Source organism: Thamnophis sirtalis, unplaced genomic scaffold (assembly GCF_051295495.1).
Source record: "Thamnophis sirtalis isolate CommonGarterSnake01/CBP01778 unplaced genomic scaffold, rThaSir2_p1.2 scaffold_3, whole genome shotgun sequence".
NCBI classification, from domain to species: Eukaryota; Metazoa; Chordata; class Lepidosauria; order Squamata; family Natricidae; genus Thamnophis; species Thamnophis sirtalis.
Window position 1 is genome coordinate 59919324 of NW_028261383.1, and position 26828 is coordinate 59946151.

The 26828-nt window shown below is 37.3% G+C and overlaps 2 protein-coding genes across 8 annotated transcripts in view; one reads left to right on the forward strand and one right to left on the reverse strand.

Moving 5' to 3' along the window:
- The window catches only part of GRIP2 (glutamate receptor interacting protein 2), a 273157-nt gene extending 269524 nt beyond the window's left edge, over nt 1–3633 (forward strand). For all 5 annotated transcript variants that reach the window (XM_087708944.1, XM_087708945.1, XM_087708946.1 and 2 more), the window contains exon 24: nt 1297–3633. In XM_087708944.1, coding sequence (XP_087565070.1) covers nt 1297–1494 — 198 coding nt within the window. In that variant the 3' untranslated portion in view covers nt 1495–3633. The remainder of the gene's footprint in view (nt 1–1296) is intronic.
- Nucleotides 3634–4942: 1309 nt separating this feature from the next.
- The window catches only part of SLC6A6 (solute carrier family 6 member 6), a 55769-nt gene continuing 33883 nt past the window's right edge, over nt 4943–26828 (reverse strand). For all 3 annotated transcript variants that reach the window (XM_087708951.1, XM_087708950.1, XM_087708949.1), the window contains 9 exons: nt 26596–26730; nt 25171–25274; nt 24937–25061; nt 21079–21191; nt 16959–17096; nt 15983–16085; nt 15214–15314; nt 13330–13500; nt 4943–10871 (listed from right to left, as the gene is read on the reverse strand). In XM_087708951.1, the coding sequence (XP_087565077.1) occupies nt 10731–10871; nt 13330–13500; nt 15214–15314; nt 15983–16085; nt 16959–17096; nt 21079–21191; nt 24937–25061; nt 25171–25274; nt 26596–26730 (1131 nt within the window). In that variant the 3' untranslated portion in view covers nt 4943–10730. The remainder of the gene's footprint in view (nt 10872–13329; nt 13501–15213; nt 15315–15982; nt 16086–16958; nt 17097–21078; nt 21192–24936; nt 25062–25170; nt 25275–26595; nt 26731–26828) is intronic.

Here is a 26828-nt window from a genome sequence, read left to right on the forward strand (position 1 = left end):
TCACTTTTTAGAACCCCTCCTCAAAAGTCCAACTCTAACCACACTCCTTACAGTGATGTCACAACATAACTAGCTGCAACCCCATAGCCCTGAAAGACCTGCCATTTTTTAGAAGGGCATCCCCATCAAGTATATTACGCCACCCTAATGAAGGGCAGCCACCTGAGGTATCATGGGCCAGAGGATCTTTTCCCAACCCTGCTTAGATATTCCAAAGAGGGAAGGCCTCCAGCATACCTGCCTCTTAGGATGAGTACATTTGTTTCTCAGCCATTCCTCCTAAAATATTGAAAGAGGCAGTTGGTACAGTTTTCCTGCTCTTGTGCTTCAGTTATATTGCTGTTAATTGTTTGTTGTCCCTGTGGCATTGCAAAAGTGTTATCGCCACTATTAGTGATCAAACATATTGTTCATGTCAGAATTGCCTTTTGTGGTGCCTATCACAGAGAAAGTAAAAGGGAGAAAAAGCTCTCCAAGGGGGAAAACTCAAAATGCTCAACATTTAAATAGTCCCCTTCTCTCTTGGGTTGCAAAACTTTACAGGTCAGCTTTTCATAGCTGAGAAACGAATGTGGGCAGTATATTTTGTGAGTGAGGCTGCCTGATAAGGGCTGTGATAGAATTCACCTTTGGCTCTGAAACTCTTGTCTGGAAGTTAAGGGGACTGCAAGAATGCAACATTTCACATCCTTATACGTTCCCTGCTCCCAAGGAAATAGGTATTTTCCTTCCATTTTGAATGGCTTGGGCTGGAAAATATAAAGTTAGTTTACAACATAACACATTCATTTAGCAACCTTTTAAAGCTACGACAGGGCTGGAAAAAATGACTTACAAACAGTCCATGCACTTATGACCATTGCAACATCCCCAAGGCCATGTGATTAAATTTCGGGAGCTTGGTAACCAACATGTATTTACAATGGTTACAATGTCCCAGGGTCACACGATCACCACTTGCGACCTTCCCAGATGATTTCTGACAAGCGAAGTCAATGAGGGAAGCCCGATTTTCTTAACAATCACGTGATCCACTTAACAGTCACAATGATTTAAGGACTGTGGCAAAAAAAATGTTGTAAAATCAAGTGCGACTCGCTTCACAACCACCTTGCTTAGCGATGGAAACTCCTGTCCCTATTGTGGTCATAAATCGAGGGCTACCTGTATGGTAGAGACGACCTTGGCTGCCCGCAAGGTTATTTTGCAAAGAAGCAGTTGCTTCATTTTGTCCCCATCTCTCCATAGTTTCCTTCTTTTGCCTCTTCTCTCACCGTGGCTTTCCCATCCTTTTAGGTGAATTGCATCCGTACAAGGGACTTTGATTGCTCTCTGGCTGTTCCTCTGATATCTGACGCAGGAAATAAGTTGGACCTTGTAATCAGCCGAAACCCCCTGGCTTTCATTGCCAATACTTGCCTACAGGAGCCAAGAAGCTTTACAGACCAGCAGTCGGTTGGAGGGGAGGTGAAGACAAGCGCACAGACACTCTGAAGGATGGTCTGCTCTTCTCAAGGTTCTGTGGGAGCGAAGGAATTAATGGGTGTCTGTTGTGTGGTATGTGAGGGGTTTTTTTTGTTTTGGTTGTCGTTCATTTGTTTTATTTTGCACTCGTATTTATGCTTAATCTGCGTAATGTCAGTTGCTGTGAAGAGATGTTTCCTCTCCCCCCACCCAACCAATCACATTTTGAAGCCAACACAGTTTGGCCTTGAAGGTTCAAGCCCAGATGGAGTGAACTAGTCAGGGATGGAGCCAGTTGCTAACAGCAACACCCAGAATAATTCACCCACAGGAGAACACCCTTACTCATCATATGAGTGTTTCCAATGCATGGGTAATAGTGCACAAGCTCTTCCCCAGTTTTTAAGGACTTTGATACACGGTGCTCTTTTTGTTTGTTTGGTTTAATCAAGTGAAGTACATCTTAAAACATCCCCCCCTTTTTTCGTGAAAGACATCCCTACAACACTCCTTGATCCCCTTCTCCAGCTCCCCTGCACATTCTCACATATCACTATCAGGTGTCCCTTTGACACTAAGTGCACACTCTACTTTTGGATTTAATTTAAAAGGCAACCTGTTCATCAAGAAGTAGCTCTGACAAATACCTTCCCCACAATTTATTCTTTGGGAGATACCAGAAATATTTTCACCTTCAAAATCCTTCATAATTTATTCTTAGGGTGGTAGCAGAAAGATGTTTCACCTTTAAAATATTGTCCAGCTTAATTTTTTTTTTACTGAGTTTCTTACTCTCCGTCCACCATTTCTTGAAAGCACTTATTGTATAGCATTACACGGGGAACATAAAGCCTCTTGGACCAGCCATTTATACATGAGCACGGACAGCCCCGAAATTGTTCCCAGTTATGTACAGTTATGAGTGGGCAGCTGAGCATAAGTCACTTGCATCAACATCTTCTCCCCCTTAATGATCTGTGTAATGGTGGTGGTGGAAGGAACCTCGGTTACTCCGTAGCATGAGACAGTGTCTCTAGATTGATATTGTACCTCCAAGTACATCCTCTGTGGATTGCACCAGTAAAATGTGTACATTTGTTTAATCCCACGATGATGCTTGACACTTTGTTGTAACCTATCAGTAGCAGCATCCCTGTCTTTTTCTACAATTACCTTTTGTACCTACGACTTGTGAGCATGAAGCCTTTGTAAACCAGGACTTTGCATCAGCCTCCTGAGTCAAATCCTCTTGTAGCGCTGCCGTGTGTGATATTCACATTCTTTCAATTATCTGCTTACAGTTAACAATTTCAAAAGAAGCCATGATTTCTTCATTTCAAAAGGGGAAAATGCCAGGATTTGTGGTTTCTCCCTGGCCAGTCTACTAGTGGTTTCTGGAACCACTCTTCATTGTTCTTATTTAAGTTGACCCTTACTTGGGAATTTAGTTCATTGAATGGGAAAACTGGCTCCTCTCTTCCTTTCTAATAGTTTTAATTTTGATATCATTTTCTACTGTTTTGATTCATTTTGAGATACCATGTTTTTGTCAAGATTGGAAGCACCCTTTAGATGAGTCCACTGATCCAAGGTGGTTTCTGGTCTGAACCCAGCCCAAGCTGTGAGCATATATATCTTCACAGCACTGCTCTCTCTCGCTCTCTGTGACTTTCTTATCAAGATGTGCATGAGTCTTATTGGGCTGTCTCTAGCTGTAGCCATTCTCTCTTCTCAAAGTATGAAATATTCCATACCATTGCTGCCATAATCTAGATGTGCCATAAAAGAAACAAAAAAAATATTGATGGATGTGTGGAAAATGGGGTTTTTATATGCAATATTCTCATAATGGCAGAAGCTCCCTGTGGCTTCAATTAGGTTTTTAATGAAGACTTTTAATAAGGCTTTAAAATGGTCCTTGTATCCCTTCCTATGCATTTTGAATGATATAAAAATGAAATGCATTAAATGTGTATTTTTTATCCATATATTAGAGTGTATTCCTGTACAAAGTATTTTTATATGCTAATTTTCTTATGTATCTATGAAAGCACAATATTCAAATAATATTTTAGTCCTGTTTTGGACCTATTTGTAAATCTGTGTATTTAAATGGTATTACAATTCCTTAGATTTTTTTTAACTTAAATAAAGCAAAATAAATTATAATGTATGTTTTCTTCAGAAAGTTAATTTATCATTATGACTGATCTGAAGGGTTTATATCTGTTTCCACAAAGGTAGCTCTAGCTTTATGATTGTTATGAGAGCCAAAGGATTTATAATATAAGCAAATGGAACAAGTAAGATATCTTGTTTTACTGATAAGGCCTTTCCTCCAAGGAAGTATTTGTAAGATGGCAGCATTAGATATCTTCTACATTCTGCTGTTGACATTCTGGAAACATTTTGTCTCTTGTGCCCAACTTGACCATGGTGATGATTCTTACTTTGCTATATGACTTTACATTTACAAATAACTACAGAAATGTGTTTATGAACTCACCAAACTCAAATTTGCTATTACGTACATTGAGTTCTTACTTCCAGTTAATGTTAAAAGTTATTGCTTCTAAATAGTCATTTGTCTAACATCTTTGAGCCTTTTTTAGGCAGGTATGATTCAGAGGTCCACTGGCCCTTGGGTAGCCATCAAGTGCTACCTATTAAGGCAGGGGAGGGCTTTCTCTTGGAGACTTATACAATGAAATTACTCTTTCCTAGAAATACCATGGCCTCCTTCATTTTGGATGAATTATTATCCATGTGGAAGGAATCCCAGCTGTTCTACTTATTATGGTCCTTCTGTTCACAACTTCTTGGTTGGTTAATGAGAAGATTTGACCACAGGTGTCTGGGAGACTATGTATTTCCTGCCTTTATTATTTTTCACAAAACAATTCAAGGCAATGAGTTTTATCTACCTTTTCTGATTTGTCATACAACCACTACCTTGTGAGGGAGTTGGGCTGAGACAGAATGGCTGGCCCAAGGTCACCCAGCTGGCCTTTATGGGTAAGATGGGACTAGAACTCACAGTCTCCTGATTTTTAGCTTGGTGCCTTCACCACTAGACTAAAGTGACTCTGATAAAATACTAGCCAATATCTTTTTTCCATCTTGAAGGAGAGTCCTTAACCTTGTCCAATACATTTTTTATCTCCTCTGGAGAAAATGTCAAAATATTCCATGTAAGAACGACCCTGGACTGTGTCCTTTCAAGGAAATTGAAACAATTTCACGTGCCTTCTCGCAATGCCCTTTTTTAGAACACATAGCACAATGAATTAATTCCTCTTCTGAATCACAGTCATGCAAAAATCAGATGGGAACACTTCCTTTGCTCAATGTCAATTTTCACAAGTGGTAAGAGGTAGTTCATTTAGAGAACAGGTCAACATAATAAATTAGGTTAACACATAAAATACTGAATAAAAATTAATTAAAGTTTGGAGAGGAAAAAAGCCCACAAGAATGATTTGTTCACTTTATACATGAAAGATTTTTATTGTTTATTTGCAATGATTACAAACTCATCTTAGAAAAGCAAAATGACTTTAAAATATTGATACCCATTTCATTTATCTAAAAAGCAAAACAGATAAAACTGCAAAATACAAACATTTACTGTGTACATATACCAAAAAACACCTAATTTTCAGGGCTGAATACAAGCCAAATTCTTATTCCTATATAAATATTCCTTTCTGGAACAATGATGAGTTTTAAAACATCTTTTTAAAAAAATTATTCTAAAAAATATTTTTAAAAAGAGGATTGTGTCCTCTTAATCCACATAGGTACTCATTAGTAATAAGTGTGGATTTACAGAATTAAAAATGCACACCAACATTTTCAGTAGAAATAAAGATGTCTGCCTTATTTTATAACCATAAAACCTCTGAAGTGGCATTCTTTTCATGATTGCAACAGCACAACTACAGTAATGACACAAGAACATTCTATTACAACAATGAATTTATCAAGAGTACTGCAGTGACAGGTTGAGGTCCGGTGGGGAGAGACATTAGTGAACAATCTCAGGCTACCATTTGGTTACTTACAACTCAACTCTCTCCATTCCAAGCAAATGTCACAGCCACTCAACATGATTTGGCTACAATGTCACTGTCTGCCTGTTGCTGTGTAACGCTTGTTGCGAATCATTAGTGGGCCATTTGGGAGCTTGTTAGTCCTCTTTCTTCTCCCAAGACACCTTGTTAACTATGCAATCTAGTTCTCGCTCCCAAGAGAGCTTGTTAACTATGCAGTCTAGAACAGGATGTTCAGAAAGACAGCTATTTTAGTCCACTTGGCTTCTGAAATGACCAGGACTCGGCAAATGTGGGTTAGACATCTTCTGCATGTTCCCTGAGCCCAGCCACAAACTGTAAGTTTAGGGTTCTAGCCCTAAGCATAGTCACTAGAAAGGAAGTTCCACTGAACATGGTATGGCTTATTTGCAAGTACATGTTTAGAATGAGCCCGTAGATCTCTGGAACAAGTATTCTCTTTGGCCAAACCTGCACAGTGTGTATTTTGAAATCTGCAAATGTCAACTTCTATTGTTTTTAGATAATGTATCATTTTCCTTTTGCCACAATTTTTGGTAGAAAAATACTGATTCTCTTCCAAAGATTTGGATCCAATTGTGTGAAGCTAAGTTTCTGATCTAATTCTACAGCTAGAAATATACGTCTCAGAAGAATATTAGGTTCATAAAGTGCATGGCCTTTTTTTCTTGCCTAAAAAGAGCATGCCTCTTGCATTTTTCGTTTCTCACCTCTCCTGCATAGCAGAATCAGAGTAGTTTAGCTTAAATGAAATTCAGGTTAGGCAGGCTGCTATTCCTTTTAAACAGGATACAGAACTGGACATGGGCAGAGGGAATATACTAATGCCGAGGATGGAACTGTAAGAAGGTTATGTGTGATTGTCTAAAATTACATTTTCCCTGCCAAGTGATCAGCATTAAGAGTGTAATCCTTTTTGGTAGACCACCTGCAAAAGCTGTCCTTTAGGTTTTATCAAGATTACTTAATATGTATAAGACTTTGAATTCTCTCAGTGGCTATATATAGCAAAGGGCAAATTTAGGGGAGTATAGAGATTGATGACTTAACTAGATATTTTGATCAAGTGTTGAATGGGCCCTGATGTTCCTGATTTGCTTTCCAGCAAGGGAAGATACTTCAGCTTAGGATAGATTAAAAAAGAACTTCTAAAAGTTGAGTTTCAATTTTGAATTGCTATAAACATTCAATTACGTAAAAATTGTGCCTCTGGGGTATTATGATTGTTTTTCAGTGGACAATCACTTTTGGTTCATTTTTGGCCTACATCTGTAGCAATTGTGCATATAAAGCGTTTATGGAGTAAGAGTGGATGTGTTAACTAAAAAAAAATCTGGTCTTACACCCTCTTAGCTAAAGCAATCTATGACCACTGTTTTATCTATTTACTGATTAAGCCAGTCCACATCAAATGACTCTGGATAGCAAACTTGTCAATCATAAATTTTCAAAATGTTTCTAGTTTCTTCAAACTTTCCTTTTATAACATTAGTATTTCCATGTTGTCTCAAAAGCAGGTTTCACTTATTGTCCTAGTACTTTACATCTGTGTAAATACAGGAAGATTTCATGAAAACAAAAGCAAAAAAAAATGAAGCCTGCCAGAATTTTAGGTTTTCCTGTATTAGAAACCACCTGTCCTCCAGTTCTTCCTCTTCTTGTCACATCTCTATTCTTGCTTTTATGGCCATTCAACAGTTAGTGATCAAATAATTTATTTCCACTAAGTTTTCAGCTGGGTTGATACTTACTCCGCCTAGTAAGTTTAGTTTCATTGCAATCAAGAACAAATATCTAAAGACAATATACTGTGAAATGTGAATTAGTTATGCAATTATTTAACCATACCTTCCATTAGTGCTATAGTTACTTATGAGAATGTTGACAGCTTGAAAGATTGGACTAAGAGAAGAAAATATTTCCAGACATCTAAAGAGCTTGTGCTGGTTGCAAACAGAGTTATGCCCAACTGTTTTGACTAGCAAATGCCCATTTAATGCTGCTATAACCTTTTTTTAAACCTTACACACATCTAGAGCAGTTTAGAAAACAAGCCATACATCCATGACAATGAACGGTTGCACTCTAATGTTCCTCCCAGTCCCCACCCCTTTTTTGGGGGGAAATACAATTTCTTTGAATAAACATTAAGAATATCCCCACCCACCCCATATCCAAACCAGTTCACCCACAAGTTAGTCACAATACTGGATATTTAACTTCTTCATTACAAAGAATGGATAAAATAGGCCACACAATTCTACAAAGTGAATTAGAAAAAAAAACAATCTTTTTGCAGTCATAAATAAGTAGAAAATACAAACGATTAATAGTTTTCCCTCCCCCACCCCCTCCCATCCATTGGCCTAATTTGGCAGAATCTATTCTTAACATTCAGATATAACACATTCTATTATTCACAAGTTTTGCTATGTGAAAATATGATCCTTGAAACAAAAAAAATGAAGGTTGATGGGCTGATGACAAAAATTTGATTAACTTTTTTTTTCTTGTAAGAGTCCTTCATGACTTCACGTCATGACTAGAAAACCTGTTTACTTTTTGAGTTGGAAAGAACTGATTCTGATTGCACAGTTTAACCTTGAAATGGGTGCGGTACTACTCTTCTTAGATGGAAGTCTACTGTGTGGGACTGATTCTCTGGTTTGTTCTTGAAAAACATCATCTCATGCTATGTGCTTTAGGGTATTCCCTTGGTTGATATATCTGCTTTTGGTTCAGTGGCTGTTCTTGAAACTAGCAAAATATTGCACTATCTTTCATGTAAAATGCACCAGGGAAGTCAAAGGGAACGAACTGTTAAGACTTGCCTTCATCCTAATTTCTTGCTGCTGCAGTCCAATCTGGAATGCAATGGGGTTTGCAATACCAATGCCCTGCCATCTTTGGTTTTGCAGGATTAAAAAACGAAGCCAAACAGTAGCCTTCTCTTGGCTTCCTTGCTTCTTCTGTAACTAACCTTTTTACTGGCCATTTTTCAGTATAGTATGAAGATAAACATTTCCAAAGGATTTGTACTCTGGAAGTGTTTACTTATCAGCTCTTGGTAACAAGAAAGCAAAGCGTTCTGTTCATGGCCACCTGCATATACTGCAAGCTCTGTTCCCTCAAATAAAATAAATCACAGACTCCATCCACAAACAAATATCGGCTAAACAAGACACCTGAAATAACTGTTTTGGTCCTTTATTTACAGTTCTTTTATTTATATATATATATAAAACTAACATAACAAGTATGTGCATAATGCATAAGCAGTGGCCATAGAGAACATAAGACATAAACTGTTTCTTAATTTCTTTCCTTTTCTTAAAGCATATAGGAATGTTTTTAAATACTGGCTAAGTTCCAGTTTCAACTACAGTATCTTGATTGACAGACAATTACAAAGGAAAGGGGTTTTGCTATTTTTGGCTCACAATCCTGCTCAAATTGTGTTTACTACCAATATAAAGCTTAAAGGGGGCACCCTTCCCCCAAGATCAATGCCCATATGGAAAAGGATTGAGCCACTACTCAATGAAGATTGAAAACAAAACGTAAGCTTTGCAGGATTCGGGGTGACTTTTCCAGAGGCAAATCCTCATTTTGGGAAAAGTGGGGGACTTAACTTATCAATACAATTCCCATTAAGTATTTTATGCCTTGTTCAGTCTAAAATAAATTTACAGCTTACTTGAACTGCTTGCGTTTTCTTGGATCAATATAAATGACGACAGTTTAAGCCTGTGAATATCAGTCTACTTTTCCTCAACTGCACTGTGATTTCTTGTTTCAGTAGCTTCATCGATAGGTTCTAGTTGACGTTTTTTTCCATCTGCACTCACCGCTATGCAACTTAGCTGACTGCTATGATACACGCCCAATATTCCTTTTTTCGTTCTAACAAAGATAAAGTTTGGCAAATTTGTGACTTTAAATATGGTTTGCAGCATCTTTGTAAATGTACCATTATATAATGAGTTTTCCAACACTAACCTAACTTTCTAACAAAATCGAAGTCCAAATGACTTATTTCTCAGGTGCAGACTACAAGAATGGGCCAGTTGTTACATTCTTTAGTTACATGATTACACTATCATATTTATATTCCTGTCTAAGACTGAGATAACAATAGGTGACAGATTCAGGCTTACCAGTATTTTACATCAACTCTTAGATAATCTCTCTAAATCTATGAGAAACTCAACCGTAGTCTGTATTTAAGTCTGCATAGAAACTGTCCTTGCTAATGAATGTAGAATCAATTCCTCCGGTGATGGAAGAAATAGTCTCCTCTGTCCCGAAAAGATTATCAGTTAAAATGCCTTCCCAGCAAGAATGATTCTGCCACCTTCTTAGAGCCTGTTCACAAATGGCTCAGATTATTCCCCTAGTTCCAACCCCATCTTATATTTATTTATCAAATTTACATGGTCATCCATCTTACCAAAAAAAAATGACTTTGGGTGGCATACAATTGCAGCTACAATATTGCAGCTTCCAATTATCACATAAATATATTGTCACATGGCTCACTCACATAACATAAAAACATGTACTCTTTCTTTAATTTTTCCTGTCTCTACCAGAAGAAGATAGTGCCACACCTTAAAAACCAGTTTCTAAAATGCCAGAGCTTTTTTTTTCTTTTTGGTTAAAAAAAGTCCAAAATAAAATTTTGCAATACCCTGTCCCCAACCATATCAACACCCAGAGAAACCTAAAACTTGTATATGTGCACATGTATGCATACATATCAGCACAATCTTACATATGTCTACCCAGATGTAAGTCCCATTATGTTATTGAGGCATATTTGCAAGATAGTATGCATAGGATTGCGCCTGGGTATATTGTTGGCAAGAAAAATCAACTAAAAATGGTAAAGTAGCAGTATGAATAAAAGTTAGTTAGATATGCTGTGTGGAAAATAGAAGATAAATTCCTGCAGTGTGCCTAATTTGATATGAAAGCTCTGTTTCTAAATAGAGCAGGACAGCCATCTGCTGTGATTTACTTTACAAAATATTAAAAAATAAAAACCAAACACACAAAAAAATTACTTTTCTCTATGAGAAATAAAAATAACCCTAGTGCAAATATAAAGCTCTGTAAACCTGGTCCTATGAAAGATTCTATGGTTAGTAAACAGCAGTTTTAAAGCAGGTGTCCTCCTCTCATAGAGAGAGCTCACATTGTTGTCTCCACGATGACATGACTTGGCTTGATCAGTTCTCCGTTGGCCAGGCCAGGAGGGCCGAACGTGGCAGCAACCTCTGTTTCTTTGTCCCACCGCGTGATCTCACGAGGAGCAGCCATTGTCTTTATCCTCTGGGGAGAAATGTGTACATGGAAATGAAGAAACTTCCAGACAAATTTATGGAGGCCAAGCCTATATTAAATATTCAGAAGGTTATCTATTTTGGATTCAATAGGAAGAGGTACTTGGGAATATAGCAAAGTTTAAATGTGGTAATTATTGGCTGTTGCTTTTTCCAAATTCACACCACTATGAAAAAGACATGGCTGCTTTAGTAAGCTGCATAGGGATGTTCCCTTCCAAAAAGTACTCTGCATATTATTAAACATGACAGCTATTTACCATGAAATGGAATAAGAGAAGTTGTTACTACTGCAATGCGCTCTACATGGGGCAGCCCTTCAAGAATATTCGGAGACTTCAACTCGTCCAGAACGCAGCCGCGCGAGCGATTATGGGTGCACCTCGGTACACCCACGTTACACCTATCCTCCGTGAGCTGCACTGGTTACCGATCAGTCTCCGGATACGCTTCAAGGTGCTAGTCATAACTTATAAAGCCCTTCATGGTATTGGATCTGGGTACTTGAGAGGCCGCCTGCTGCCAATTACCTCCCACAGACCCATTAGATCTCACAGGGTTGGCCTCCTCCGGGTGCCATCTACCAGCCAATGCCACCTGGCTATTACCCGGGGGAGGGCCTTCTCTGTGGCAGCTCCGGCCCTCTGGAATGAACTCCCTGCAGGGATTCGGACCCTCACCTCTCTCCAGGCCTTCCGAAAAGCCGTCAAAACCTGGCTTTGCTGGCAGGCCTGGGGGTGATGAGTTCCCTCCCCTCTCGACATGTATGGTTGTGTGACTGTTGTTTACTTTTACTATTTGTATTTTGTTTTTTTTATGTTCCCCTTTTTCCCCCTTGAATTGTTCGCCGCCCTGAGTCCTCCCGGAGAAGGGCGGCATACAAATAATAAAATTCTATTCTATTCTATTATATTCTTTCCTTGCAAGCCAAGAAGTACCATTTCAATTTGGTTAAAGTAACTATTTTAAAATTGTTCTCTTTATGAATTTCCAATTGACTGACTATCCATTGGGGAAATAGAGCAAGAGGTTGGATAAGGCGCTTTCCTTACTTTATAATCACACACTTCAAATAGCAGAAGGATTTTGATTCACATGCTTAATTAAGCCAAGTGTGACCATTATCAAACAATTTATTTATAGATGATGGATTGGATATGGTTTGAGCCCAAAAGCCACTGTCTACAAGATAACCCATTTCCAGGCTGGGATGAGAAAACTGATCTTATCATTAGGAAACTGTACAATGTGTAAAAAGGGGAGGCCAATTAGAAAAGTAATGCAAGGAAGGTGATTACATTTCCACTAGGTGGCTCCCAAACTCAATATTGTAGCTAATGAAATTAGCTTCTTCCACTCTGTGCAGGATACAAATGAAATGTGCAACTTTTATGGAGTGTGCATGAGGGGAGATGTGCTGACCTTGGAAATCTTTTTGACATCTACTGTCAAAATTTATCCTAAATTTTCCGTGACTCCATGACTAGCTCCTATATAAATGAGTCAGTCTAGTATGGTGGTATAAGGACTCCAGGCTAGAAACTGGAAGTCTGTGAGTTCCAGTCAGTCCTAGGTGTGAAACCAGCTGGGTCATGAAGCAAATGTTGTTGAGGAAATTCATGATTTGTTCAGGAAGTTGAAAGGATACAAATTGACTTCAGAACATACAAAGCAAATAAATGATTAGCTTCTATATAACTGTATATTCCCTCTATATATTTTTGCACGTTGATTTTATGACACTATATACTCAACTACTTTTTCTGTAATGTTCTTTATATGAGAAAATATAGTGCAAAAGTCAAGCAATGATTATTGGATAAAGTTCTACATCACGGTCCTGCCTTGCTATGAGTTCCAAAAAATAATAGACATTATCTCAGTGTAGGACAAAGATGCTATCAAGACTGAAAAAGTTTAGTGTCTCTGCTTTAGGAAAATAATCTGGGCTAGAACGTTTACAATTCTAGTGATACAAATCATTTGTTCATTTAAGCAGCATACCAATCTTTAAACTCTCTTGTCTGAATTCTATTTTCCAACTAACCAGCTGCTGAATTTGTTTCAGCAATCTTTTCTAGTATGTGAATATGATCAGAAGACAGCAGTGGGGGTTTTCCAAATTTTTTACGCTCTGCCACTACTACCGGTTTGGTACCGGTTCAGTGCGAACCGGCAGCAATCCACCTCTGGAAGACAGATGTTTTAAAATTGTACCAAATCTTGTCTTGTTCTATTCAATACAGAAACAAACTAAAAAATGTATCAAAACAGCGCCTGTAAAAATAACCTAATTTGCTGAAATGAATGACTGAGAACATCTTTGGGGCTATAGAAACAACATGCAGGCCCTGGATGAACTGCTGCACTAAGGGATCAGGAAGACAGCTGCTAAGAAAATCATCTGTTTGGATGCTTAAAAGTTCTGCTAGTTGTTTTGGATTTACCTCAAGGAGAGAGCCATCCGACTGCAGGATACGGATAACTGTAACCAATGGGATGCAGATCATAGATGAAAGAGCAAGTATCCAACCCAGACCGATTGCCCATGTAGGGTAGATGTAGACCTTGTTGTAGGTCAGGGGGGTATACTTGACTAAAGAAAATATGAAGCACCCCTGTGTCAGAGGAGAAGGAAAAAAAACGCAAAAAGAGATTCAAGCACAAGGAAACAATTATGCTTTCTTCAATAAACAATTTATACAATAGAATGAGCAACCCACAGCCTTTCAAACACCTTTCAGTGGCTGCCTGGATCCCTTTAAATTAGGTTTGTTGAAATCAACATAATTTTTGAGGGATAAAATAGAGGTGAATGATAATGTAAAACTCTAAAATAAGCCAAACGCCAAAGAAAAGTGTGAAAATCTTGGCCCCTCCCCCTTTACTTCATGACCCTATCTATTGTGGCCTTAGTTCCCAAATACTGTTAAGAATTACTTAGCTTTGATTTACATTATCAATGTTTAAACTAATAAAAGGAAACTGAAGTTGACAATAAACTTTTTTTTCAAGGACAGAGGGGGTTTTTTGGGGGGGGATGTCTTTTTTTGATTCCTAAGTCTTCATAGTCTGTTTGTCTTCGTATAGATAGCTGTATTTCTTTAAAGTATTGGGCCTTTGAACTATAGGTGGGTTCCTACCAGTTCAGCTGAGTAGGTAGTAACTCAGCCTGCCACGCCCCCGAGCCAGCTCTATCAGCGCCGGCACCATCTTGATTTTCAGTTCTGCACATGTGCAGAACAATCTTCATTGCAGAAATTCATTTTTCCCCCTTTTGTAAAGTACTGCCAGTAGCAACCCACCCCTGCTCTGAACGTACCTCTCTAACCCTTGCAAAAGCTTAGGAACGAATTAATCTTTAAATGGGAAGGGAAAATGTTCATTAAATTGTACTTTAAAACTCAGGGTTGTGCCACAGGAATTTCAAACAAGAAGTCCAGTAAGCCAGTTTTCTTTTTATGGTTCCTTCAATATTCAAGTTTCGCAGCAAATATAAATAATTATGGTGTGCAGTAAAGCATGAAAATTAACTTGAATTGTGTTACCACACACTGCAAAGAAGAAAGGTCTTTTATATGTCCATAACACTGCCTGTTTGTCTTTACCTTGAGTTGCATAACACACCACCTGATCTACTCAGCTGTTCTATTGCATTTGGGGCAAAGGATGTTTTTAACAAATATGCATAAGTCTAATGCCTGGCTGAGCTAAAAAAAAAAAGTAGTAAGTAGCCACATTCCAGTATTTTGTTTGGAAATGGCCAACCTATCCAGAAAAAAAGCAGAACAAAATACTAATAGCAACAGCATATAGACTTATACATACCTCCATAGTGTTTTACAGCCCTCTTTCTCTGGCAGTTTATAATGTCAGCATATTCCTCCCCCCCCCCCCCCCCCCGAAATCTGGTTCCTCATTTTACAGACCTTAGAAAGGTGGAAGGCTGAGTCAACCTTAAGCCCATCAGGAACAAACTTAGGCTGTGGACAGAGTTAGCCTGTGCAATACGACACAGTACTTGGGTCACAGTGGTAGCCAGTTAGTAAATAAAACAATGCCTACCAACCATTCAGTATGGATATTATTATCTACATGTTCTCAAAATTTTAGATGAACCCATCCTTCACCTCAAAATTGCTCCTTTAATGTCAGCTACAGAAGCCAGTTACAGGTCAGTAAAAATCTTGCAATCAATGAAGAGTTTACACATTACGCATTAAACACCGACCTATTCACTCTTATTTCTTTTCGGGCAATACAAGAAACAAAATCTAACTAAACTTACAGAAGTTCTAAATCAAGTCATGTTCTTAGGCAAAGACCCTTACCACGCAGAGAACTGGTGTGATTAGAATCCAGCTCCATTTCATCCAAGGACCAGGCCTGTAACCAATCATATCTTCAATGGCATCGTAAAAATTGTCAGCGCCTAGAGTTTCAGCACAGAAGAAAGTAATTGTATTACTCTGCATTTTCTGCCTATGTGTGCTCTACATCTATGCTAGATTTTCAATGAGAAATGCATTTATTGTGTTGTGAGTGTGAAAAGCTCCATAAAAGCCTTTATTTTTTTGCTTTGTCTTCTACACTTTTGTTCTCCTGAGCTTTGGTGTTCTTAAATTTGGAAAGGGCCTTGATACAACTAATCGGATATTGTGAAATAAAAGTGATGGCATTATACAGTCAGCACATTGCTACTTAAATTATTCTATAAATACATTTCCTTATTTGTACCAAGCAGATAAAAGCAAGGGGGGTGGGGAAACTGTTGGTTTTTTATGACTTCAGGAGGTCAGGCATACTTTTACAGCCTCAAAATGAACCATTACAAGAAAGAGGAAAGCAATGAACTTAGTTTCTTGGAGGTCAAGTGAGAATGTTTTCCAAGAAGTTTGAAGTACTTGGCTGAATCCCCAGTATGCAGAGAAGCCATGTAATAAAATTCCTTCCTTAGCCTGTAAGGTTTCATCACTCTATCTTTCCTCTATCCTCTATTCAGTTTGTCTCTAGGAACTATATTACAGTGTTGCAAGATCTCTGTAGCTTTCAGTGCTGCTGTGAGGAAATGGTCAGATCAGAACTTAACTTTCAACTTACCATAAACCCAGGCTACAGCAATGCATTCAAAGAATGCGACCCACAAAAGGCATACACCACTAGCTGCATAGTAGTCAAAGAGTTGAAACACATACATGCCACCCTGAAAAAGGACAAAAAAAGAAACCCCGGCTGATATTAATACACCAACACAAAGATACATATGAAACATGCGTCGTAAAAAAAAACAGTGTTTGTATATCTTTTAACTAGCTGTTCACAAAATTTTCTGCCAGCAAACACAATTGCCGGTCAACTCTTTGGACATGAAAAAGTATATATTGATGTACTTCCTCAAACCTACACTTTTTTTTTTATTCTAGAAGGCATTTTGAAAGATGACTGAATAAAATTAAACCACTTGGCTAACACAATTCCAACACTGCTGCTTAAACTGTGGTGTTTTTTTTAGGGAAACACTTAAAGAAACATGATGGAAGGAAGGAAATGACATGATATTTTCTTTCAGGCATAGCATTATCTAGAATGCCATGTTACAACATTCTGAATATGAGATAGACATCATCTCCCACATGTTTTATGTTTAATTAGCTTCTTTTTATATCTATTTCACACGCAAAAATGTAGTATATTGCACAGTTGATTATAGTCTTGCATAAATACAATGTTTCATCAAAGCAGAAGTAACACTATAATGTTTGAATCGACGTTTGAGTCAAGATTGGAACATGTCCTAAATTTAAAAGATAGTACAAAGGGGTTTAAATTGTTTGCAGAGTGATTCTTTGAATAATTCTCTCTTTCTTTCCTGTTTACTTGGTCAGAAGCTCTCCAGGTTTTTCAGGCAGAATACGTGCTTCACAACACCCAATCGTTTTAAATAAAGATGCAAGGAGCATTTCCTGGGAGCTTCCTTGTGCAAAGCACTTGTTTTACCATTATGCTAAGGTGTCTCCTTGCATTGTAACTTCCTTGAATAGAAAAAGAAGAAAAGCAACACCAGGCAATTCCTTACTTCAGTCACCATAGTTAGTCCCAGAAGATAGCTGAGGAAACAGATTATAGCAATGAAGATTTCCCGTCGGTAACCCTTCCTTAGGAAGGATGGGTACAGATCAACTAACGATGTGATCTGCCCTTCAACTTCAACAAACTGTAGGGGAGAATAATAAAATGAGTGGGTTAATGCAATGTATTATTTTATTCTTGTATAAATATGTATCCCTTATAAAAGAGTTAGTATTCACCATTTATTTACATAGTACCATATTTAATGTTTCAATATTCCAAGACTGGAGCTGATAATAATCTTTTAGCGGGTTTACTGATTTCCCTTTCACTTCCTAATTAGATTTGAGTTCATTTACTGTAAGCATCAAACTTATGAATAAAAGGAGAAACAAGACAGTAAAGAGATAGGACTGTTTGTAGGCACTCCATGGTAAAACCAAGTAATTCTTGAAAGGAACTTGATAAACTGTTTTCCCTGTAGTGCCTGCATGCCAGTATGTTTTCATAATTTCTTGACAGAAAAATATTTCTACCCTTTTGTTTCTTTCTAGCATGAATCAGACATCCTCAGATAAGGAGTTCTATGAAAAAAACCTTATTTTCATGCAGCCCCTTCAACTGTAGATTTAAGAAAGCTGGTTTCCATTTTCCTTACTAAAAATTTAATATAAATCATGGTGAGATGTTAAATGAAAGGAAAATTTTAGGGGTGCAGGTAGTCCTCTACTTATAAACCCAATTGAGCACAAAATTTCCATTGCTAAATAAGACAGTTGTTAAATGAGTTTTGCCCCATTTTATAATCTTTCTTGACACAGTTGTTAAGTATTCACTGCAGTTGCTAAGTGAATCCGGTTTCCCCATTGACTTTGCTTGTCAGAAGTTTGCAAAAGGTATATGACCCCAGGACACTGCAAACATAAATACATGCCAAGTGTCTGAATTTTGATCACATGACCATGGAGATGCTGCAATGGTCATGAGTGTGGAAAACAATCATAAGTCACTTTTTTCAGTGATGTTGTAACTTTGGTCACTAAGCAAGGGGTTATAAATTGAGGACTAGCTGTACAAATGCTGCATATGAATACTCTTTGTAAATCCAAACATATTACAGCTTTAAGATAATTCTAGTTGTCCCACTCTTCTAATTAACTATATTGTTTTAATAAAATGGAGATAGATAGATAGATAGATAGATAGATAGATAGATAGATAGATAGATAGATAGATAGATAGATAGATAGATAGATGTAGATGTAGATGTAGATGTAGATATAGAGAAAAGATTTGTTTTCATAGATTTTCACAGGTGTAGGTATGCTGGTCTTGTTATATTCAGGTCAGATTGTTGCAATCTTACACAAGAAAAGACCCGAATACAACAAGACCAACATGTGTATGTATGTGTGTGTGTGTGTATCTATCTATACACACACACACAGAGAGAGAGACAAAAAGCAAGATAGGCAATAACAACAAAAGCCATTATTAGGAAAATAAAATTTAGTACTAGGAGGGAAGTATGGAATGTAGGTGCTCAAAATGTTCATCCAATTATCTATGAATATACACAAAAATGTAAGCATGTATACATGCCCTTTTTTTAAAAAAAAACCCCACTCTTTTAAAAATATGAAATCTTTTAGCTTTTGTTTTGTTAGTAAAAATAAACTACCTTTATGTACTGGGTAAAAAGAACCCTCCAGAGATTTATGTGGTTCTTTTTTTTTTAAGTAAATGTTCTATCTATTCATATAAATAATTTAATAATAAACCACACTTTACAGAGAAGTTTAGTATCACACTTATAAAAAAAGTAAGCAATTATCACATAGGCCAGTGTTTTTCAACCTTTCTTGTGCAAAGGCACACTTTTTTCATGAAAAAAACCACGAGGCACACCACCATTAGAAAATGTTTTAAAAATTTAACTCTGTGCCTATATTGACTATATATAAAGTGTTTTTCCCACGGCACACCTTACACTATGTCACGGCACACTAGTGTGCCGCGGCACAGTGGTTGAAAAACACTGACATAGGCAGTTCTAAAATGCTTTTGTGAGCTGACATTTTTTCATGACTTGCATTTTTTTTTTTGTTAATTATTTTATTAAAGTGAGCATATTCCCTTATTGCCCTTAATTTCACATTTGTTTCTACAACCAATCACCATTTGGCTTTGTATAGCTTTTTAATAATCCTTAGAAATCTCGGGTCTTAGCCCTTAAGAAATTGTGACTTTCTTTTTCTCCTGCCATGTAACTGTATCCAGCTTGGTCCTAAACTGCTGTAGCATTCCAAAATCCAGCTTGACATGGCTCCAAAAGCAAACAAAACATTAAGTGCTCCAATTAGCTTTAATTATTTGACACAGTGAGCTTGAACTGAAATGACTGAACATTACCAGGCAACCTTTAATTTACATAAGTACTTGGTTGCCGAACCACAGCTCTAAGGAGGTCTGAACATTCAATTTGGAAGTGATTAAAAGTCACTCACTAGCATTCAAAGATTAAGCCCCCAAAAACCATTTAGAACAAATGAAATGCTTTGCCAAATTATGAGATTAAATAAATAACAACCAGAGGGAAAATTCTTCTAATCTCCACTCATATGAGAAGGTTTTGAATTCAGTAAAAGTTTCTATCCCAGGCTAGTAGATTAATGCAACATTTTAACTATTTTCCCAAATAACAATTAGGAGCTTGTTGGCTTAAAATCTTAAGCCATTTCAAAGAAGTCCTCTCTAAAATCCTAGGACAGCTGTGTGACTTGTAATATTCTGGAGATTATTAACAGATTTCTTTGTGTCCCACAAAAAGGCCTTGAGAGGGAAGGAAAACAAGGTCTCCCTTGCTCAGTCTCCCAGAAAACAAATTGCTGAGGACAGGCAAAAATATCTAGTGTATTTGGGAACACTGATTCACATATATAAAGGCTTCTGAGTTATATAGCTACAAGAAGAGCAACCTAAGGCCATCTCCATTTTTATTCTGAGTTTTACTCCCATTCCTTTGGAATTACATAAACATTTTGAGAAGCAAATACATAAAGGCAGAAATGGACCAAGGAAATGACAAAGAGAATGAGAAATAAGCACATTTCTGACAAACTGATAGGCTTGAAGAAGGGGAGGAGGAAATTATACTGACCGCACATTCCAATGTAAGTGACACTTTTCAGGCTAGTCTATCCTTTAATAGAGTTTGGGTGCTGTTTTTAAAGAAGTATCTTTTTATAATTAAATATGTGTACGTATTGCAAAATATACAGTAATAAAAACTATTTATATTGTGGAGGTAGGATCTCCAGTGTGACACCCAGGGTCCCACATCCCTGTTGGATTTTACACTTCCTGTGTCTTTTTCTAAAGTTTAGATTATTTTAATTGTATTTACATGCAGGACGGCAGGAAGGAAATAAAGCTTCAGCTTCCATATCTTATTTCTAATGTTATTAGCTTTAACACTTTGTTTTGAAGCTGCATCAATTATTCCAACAAAGAGTAGAAATAAATAGAGTTAAAAGGGGTAAATAAAGGCATGCCAGTATGCTTGCTCTAAGCCAGGCCTGTCAAACTGGTGGCCCGCGAGCTTGATGCATCATGCACAGGCCATTCCCACCCTGGCTCCGCAAGGGCAAAAAACATTGCAATATGTCACACTGTGTCACATGACACAATCGATTGACATGACACCTGTGCTCTAAGCAAAGGCAGAAACTAGAGAGGATAGTAGGCACCTTTATACCAAACTGGTGTTTTGTAACTAGTTTTGCTCCCCGCTCCCAAGGTAGGCATTTGAAAATTAACTGATCTGCTTTGTGTGTAGGCATTTTGTGTGCTTGCCTATAGTCATTTTGTAATCACCTCCCAAAATGCTCAGAACTCCACTAGTACCTCCCATTTCCTATTATAAAATCTATGCTGAAACGTCATGATAAGAGGCAGTTAATGAATAACAATGCCACTTTTCTTAATTAATCTTAGTAGGAAGAAAGACAAGTGATTCTTTTATGGATCAATGCTCCAAAGCAAAAAGTGAAATAACAATAATTATATTTATGTACAGATTTTCCTATTAAAAACCATAGATATTACATTTACTACCACTTACTCACCTGGCTGTCCAGGCCAAGCAACAGAAGCATAACAAAGAAAAGAATAGCCCAAAAAGTTGGCAGCGGCATCATGGACACAGCTTTTGGATAAGCAATGAAGGCCAGACCTGGACCTAGAGGAATAAAAAGAGAGAGAAAGGAAGGGGGAAAAGGGAGACAACATAGTAAGTATTTAATTCATTTCTGAATGAAAACCTCCCCCCACCCTCATAAGTTTTCCTGATTCCATTCAGATCAACCCAAACCCAACTGAGGATTCCAGTAAGGAATTCATTCTATCTGACAAAGAAGCATGCATGGTTATTACCAGCTCCAATCTAAAAGGTAAATGAAAAAAAAAAGCAGAACCCAGCACACTCCATTCAGAAAGACAGCTTAAGAACTAAATGGGATACAATTATTGCATGACTAATTTCTATGATCTTTAAAGAGAGAAAAAAAATCCTTGGCTCTTAATTTTTCTTGGGTTACTCATGCACTACTTTTTCCTTGGGACAAACAAAACCCAAATAGTAGTTTCTAGGATTTACGCCAGAGAAGGCAAAGATCCTGAAGTGGTGTAAAACTCCAGAATTCTATTAATATCACGTAATACTGTGTTTAAATATAGAAACAAAGGAAATGATGTAACAGCTTTTATTAGAAGATAGTAATGGCTTGGGAGAATATTCCAAATAGAATCCATCTTTGGTTACAATTGACTGCCAAATGATATCAGTAAATTCTCTCAATACAGCAATAATAAACCCATTTGCAGATATCTAACATAGCCAGTGAGTATTATTTGCTTAGGATACAAAGCAACAAATGCTTATCTGAAGATCTGTCCTTCAAATAAGATTATCAACAGCAAAGTCAATAGTATATTTTTTATTGCTTTCTCTGTGGATTATTCAATAAAAACCCCAAACAGCCACAATTCTATAATAGTTATGTGAGATAATTATCATTTTATATTGGGGCCCTTTAATTCAGGTACAATAAAGAGTTGAAATATGCTTGTATTTATTTAAAACTGATACTTTAACCATTATGGGAAAATACTGCACCAACATTTTTTCATGCAAGTTTTTTGTTTAAGTTGGACTAAGATATTTCTGTTTATTGTTCTTTTGCTTTTCTTCCATATTTTAAACTGGAAAGTATGCCCTATGAAATAGTACCTGGCTACTCATCAGGTATACTTTTGCCATCTTCTATTTTCCATTCAGTTTAACAGAATATATATTTAGAAAGATGCAAAAATATGCTAAAAACTTTAACTTCCCAGAACATATTAACTGCACTTTCCTAATTTAAATTAATAAGTGTTTAACTACAGCTATCTCATTGATTGTAATAGAAAAGAGATTCAATTTACTTTATTTAGATTGAAACTTTGGGGCCCAATCCTGCTTGCATTATGCATTGCTAAAGTAATCATAAATATTCTGCTGGATGAAAGATCACATATGGTCATTATTTTCTTCTGTGATCCAACAAATATGCTGTTTGACAAAACCTTTTCCATCTATACATCCGTGGATGTATGTTAAGAGCCAAAACGTTCTAGTAACCTGGATTCATAACTAAGATGGCCCAATTTCACATAAGGTCCATGCTATTCAATTTTATCGTTCACTTATTTATTTTACAGTGTATTAATTATTTCATTAAGCTGTTTTAGTTGAAATCCTGTCTAACCCTAAATCCCATTGAAACTAAAGGTCTCATTTAACATAGTTATCAATATAGCCTTGTTAACTCTTCATAGAAATTATGTTCAGTGGGATGATTGAATAAGGCATGCAAAATTTCATAAACAAAGGCTGCCATTCCAGAGGTACAGCATAATCCTATATGCATGCTTACTCAGAATTAAGTCTTACTGTGACCAGCAGGGCTTAGTCCCGAGTTAGACTGCACAAGACTGCTGCCTTAAGAATGTGTAAACTAACTGAAATCAATAGAGTTAAGTAAGCCTAGCTTTGTATTGCATTGAAGATTAAAGTACATTAACCGCCCCATCAGCTCCTACATTTTCCAGGATTGAGTATCAGAGGTATGCATGCTTTGGGCTTTTGTCCCAACACAAGTGCACCACCTCTTTATTATTCATTAAAGCAGCCTGACTTTAGTGCCAGTTTGGTGGGGGGGGGGGAACATGACCCTCCTTGAGGAGGAATTGCATTCCTTTTAATGAAGTGGCTTGTCTAAGCAACAGCAGCATCTTTCTGGCAGCTTTAAGGCAGAGCAGAGAAGTGCTATGCCAGGCCTGCACCATTTTCAAAGCACAAAGAGCGCTAGGAAATATATAATTACAGCAGAAATACAAATTTGAAATTAAGTATACAATTCTTACTGCCATTCCTTATCACCAGGAAACGATTCCCAATTTGTTGCACAAAACAATATGAGGTTGCTTTCCGCACAGTACCTGCCTCGGAAACTTTTTTTCTGCCAATTTGGCTGTACATTACGTTAGATAAAGGTAAAGATTCCCCTCGCACATATGTGCTAGTCGTTCCCAACTCCATGGGGTGGTGCTCATCTCCGTTTCAAAGCCGAAGAGCCAGTGCTGTCCAAAGACATCTCTGTGGTCAAGTGGCCGGCATGACTAAATGCACGGAACGCTGTTATCTTCCCACCAAAGGTGGTTTCTATTTTTCTACTTGCATTTTTACATGCTTTCGAACTGCTGGGTTGGCAGAAGCTGGGACAAGTAATGGGAGCTCACTCTGTTATGTGGCACTAGTGATTCGAACTGTCAAACTGCCAACCTTTCTGATCGACAAGCTCAGCGTCTTAGCCACTGAGCCACTGTGTCCCTATTTACATTAGATACAGCCTTTTAATGGCTGATTCACATTTATACCTTTTTAAGCAATTAAGACTCTTCCAGATCTGTATCAGGCAGGTGAATAAAATACATAACTTGGGCAGTAACCATTGATGGCCAATAAAAACCTCTCCAATTCGGAAAGACACTTTTTTTTACTATTTGCTGTACTCCTGTGCCCAAATTGCTGTCAGAGAGTCTTAGCACTATAGATTTCAGTAGATTGTGCAATAAACTTGAGCATCTGGTCCAGCATGTCTTAATGTCAACTGTGCAAGTGCTTTAGGGAAGTCCAAAAAAATTTGCATGCTTTGTTCAAAAGAAATAAGTAGGGGCCTGTCCTTTCAGAATACAGAAAGCTTAGCTTTAAAATATTTTACAAACACAATGAAAAGAAAATATATAGAGAGATGTATCCCTGTATGACTTCCACATCTGGAAATATGCATGGCACATTGCCTTAGACACACAGATACAGTAGTGTAACTAGGGAAGACGGACTGGCTAATCTAACTTCACATACTAAAATCCAGGCAAGGTGTGACAGGGAAGATTATCTTTTCCCTCTCACCCCCCTTTTCTTTGAACCACTTTGTTACAAACTTCATCAATTCCATCAATGTTTTGTTTAAAAATACATAAGCTGCAGTTCCAAAAGCCACAACTCAAATTTTCTAGCATAGTTTCGAATAAGATGGTGGGTCCATGGATATTGTAGAACGATGTCTATTAGAGATTTCATTGAAGCTAAGGCAGAGTAAGCCCCAAAGGGTCACCTCTTCATACATTATTGACATTTCCTATAATTCTGGTTTAGTTCTCAGCGTTCAAAGTCCGTATTGTATTTCAGCGCATTTTTAAAGAGTGCGTTTCAAACTGTACTACTCAGTGAAATAAATCATTACTTGGTTTGCTGAAATACCTTTTATTTTTTTAAATCTTTTTTTTCTCCTTTGAGTTTTGGGATGATTTAGCTTGTTGAACTTTGCTCACACACTGGATGGCAGTGCCCACCATCACTGCCACCAATACCATCGTACCTGACTCTGCCACATCAGCAATGTCCACCCCTTGCTCTTGTGCCATGAAGCCCAGGACGGAAAAAATTGCGAAGCCAGACACAAAACTGGTACCACTGTTCAGGCATCCCAGCAGCAAACAGTCCCTATGTCACACATATGTCATGGAGGAAATTAATTAAAGGAAAATTTGAACCCATGGTTCCTTACACATCAATTAGCTAACAGACTAATCCCCTTTGGTAGGAAACTTGCCTGTAACAGTTGTATTTGTATTTGTTGTAGCTCCCCAGTGAAGTCATTGCACCTAAGCAGATTGCATAGGAGAAGAAGATCTGTGTGCCAGCATCTATCCAGACCTAAGGAAAACATGAAAAACAACAAGGTCAGAAGATGGTGCTTGGCATCAGTTTTAGCTATTAGCTATCCAGACTTTTCTTCTCTCTTGAAAATAATATTATCATAACAGTATTGCTTCAATAAGACTAGCAGTTGCTAACAACATAACCATGCTGCATTGACCAAAGTTAATCATATTACATATAGCATATCACAACATTATTGTATGAAAATTAACTTAAAGAAAGAACAGTTTAAACAAGAGCATACGTTTATAGATATAAATAAAAAGTTTCACGTTTGCAGACAAAAACAAAACAGAAATAAAAGAACATTTATATATAAAAAATTTTGAGAAGAGCTTGCATTTCATGGACTCCATACTTTTAAAGGAATTATAGTCATCCCAACCTTGTTATTTTTTACTTACATGCAGCCATGGACAATCAGATATTCTAACCTAAGTAGGCTGATATACAATTGCCCCAAGCCTTTAAAAGGGAGAGTGGCAGTAGCTTTTTAGGAACCCTTGTGGTTTTTATATAACTTTAAGCACGCTGCGATAACACTAGAGATGGATAGTACCCAATAGCATTTCCGTTTGCCTTGTAGCATTTAGGCTGCTTTGCATCCTTAAATCTGATTCTGCCTATTTCCTACTTTCATTTTTTCCCCCTTTTGAATAGGCAGCTTTGCATTTCCCCAGATTTAGGAAACAGATCTTGTGACTGTCTACTACAACACATTCTAACATGCAATCTGTAAGGCGTTGAAAAGGTTCATACATAGTAAAACAAAAGCAATCAACCTGGGTTCCTGTACATTAGAGAGAAAAAATGTTTCCAAGCATTTATAAGAAAGAGCAAGTGGGTCATTTAAAAAAAAAATTCTTTCCCACTGTAGTTATAATATGGTCTTTAGCTGCCCTCCCAGGGAACGTCCCTATAAGTGGACAGTTGAAAATACTCACAAGTGCTTCTTACCGTTCCTTCTGCTGCTCCACGAATTTAACTAAAGACTGAAGCAAATTATTTCCCTTACCTTGTCCACAGACTAATACCAACAAAAAAGCTGAGATGCTATATTTGGATAGAGTCTACAAGCCTCAGAATCCTTTTGATACAAAAAGATATACACACATGGGAAATACATTAACATGTTAATAATAGCTTTTTTTGACAAGATAAAATGGAAAACTGAACCACAGTAGAAAACTTCAGTTAAGTATAGATTGGTCAAGTAATCAGTAAATCTGCAGCATGAACCCATTGCCCTCCATGCATTTTGTTCCAGAGTATATAGGGAAGAAGTTATCACTATCTCCTATTTTTAGCAACTCACCATTGGATCGGACAGACGAGTGATGTCCGGATAAAGGTAAAATTTGATGCCCTCTGCAGCTCCAGGTAAAGTGACACCACGGATTAAGAGTACCAAAAGCATGACGAATGGAAATGTTGCTGTTATGTATACAACCTGGTAATGAAAGGTAAAATAGCAAAAAACACTTTTATTTGTAAAAATATGAAATTTATGTTTACCCTTGTGTTATATTATTGTTGGTGTTGTTATAC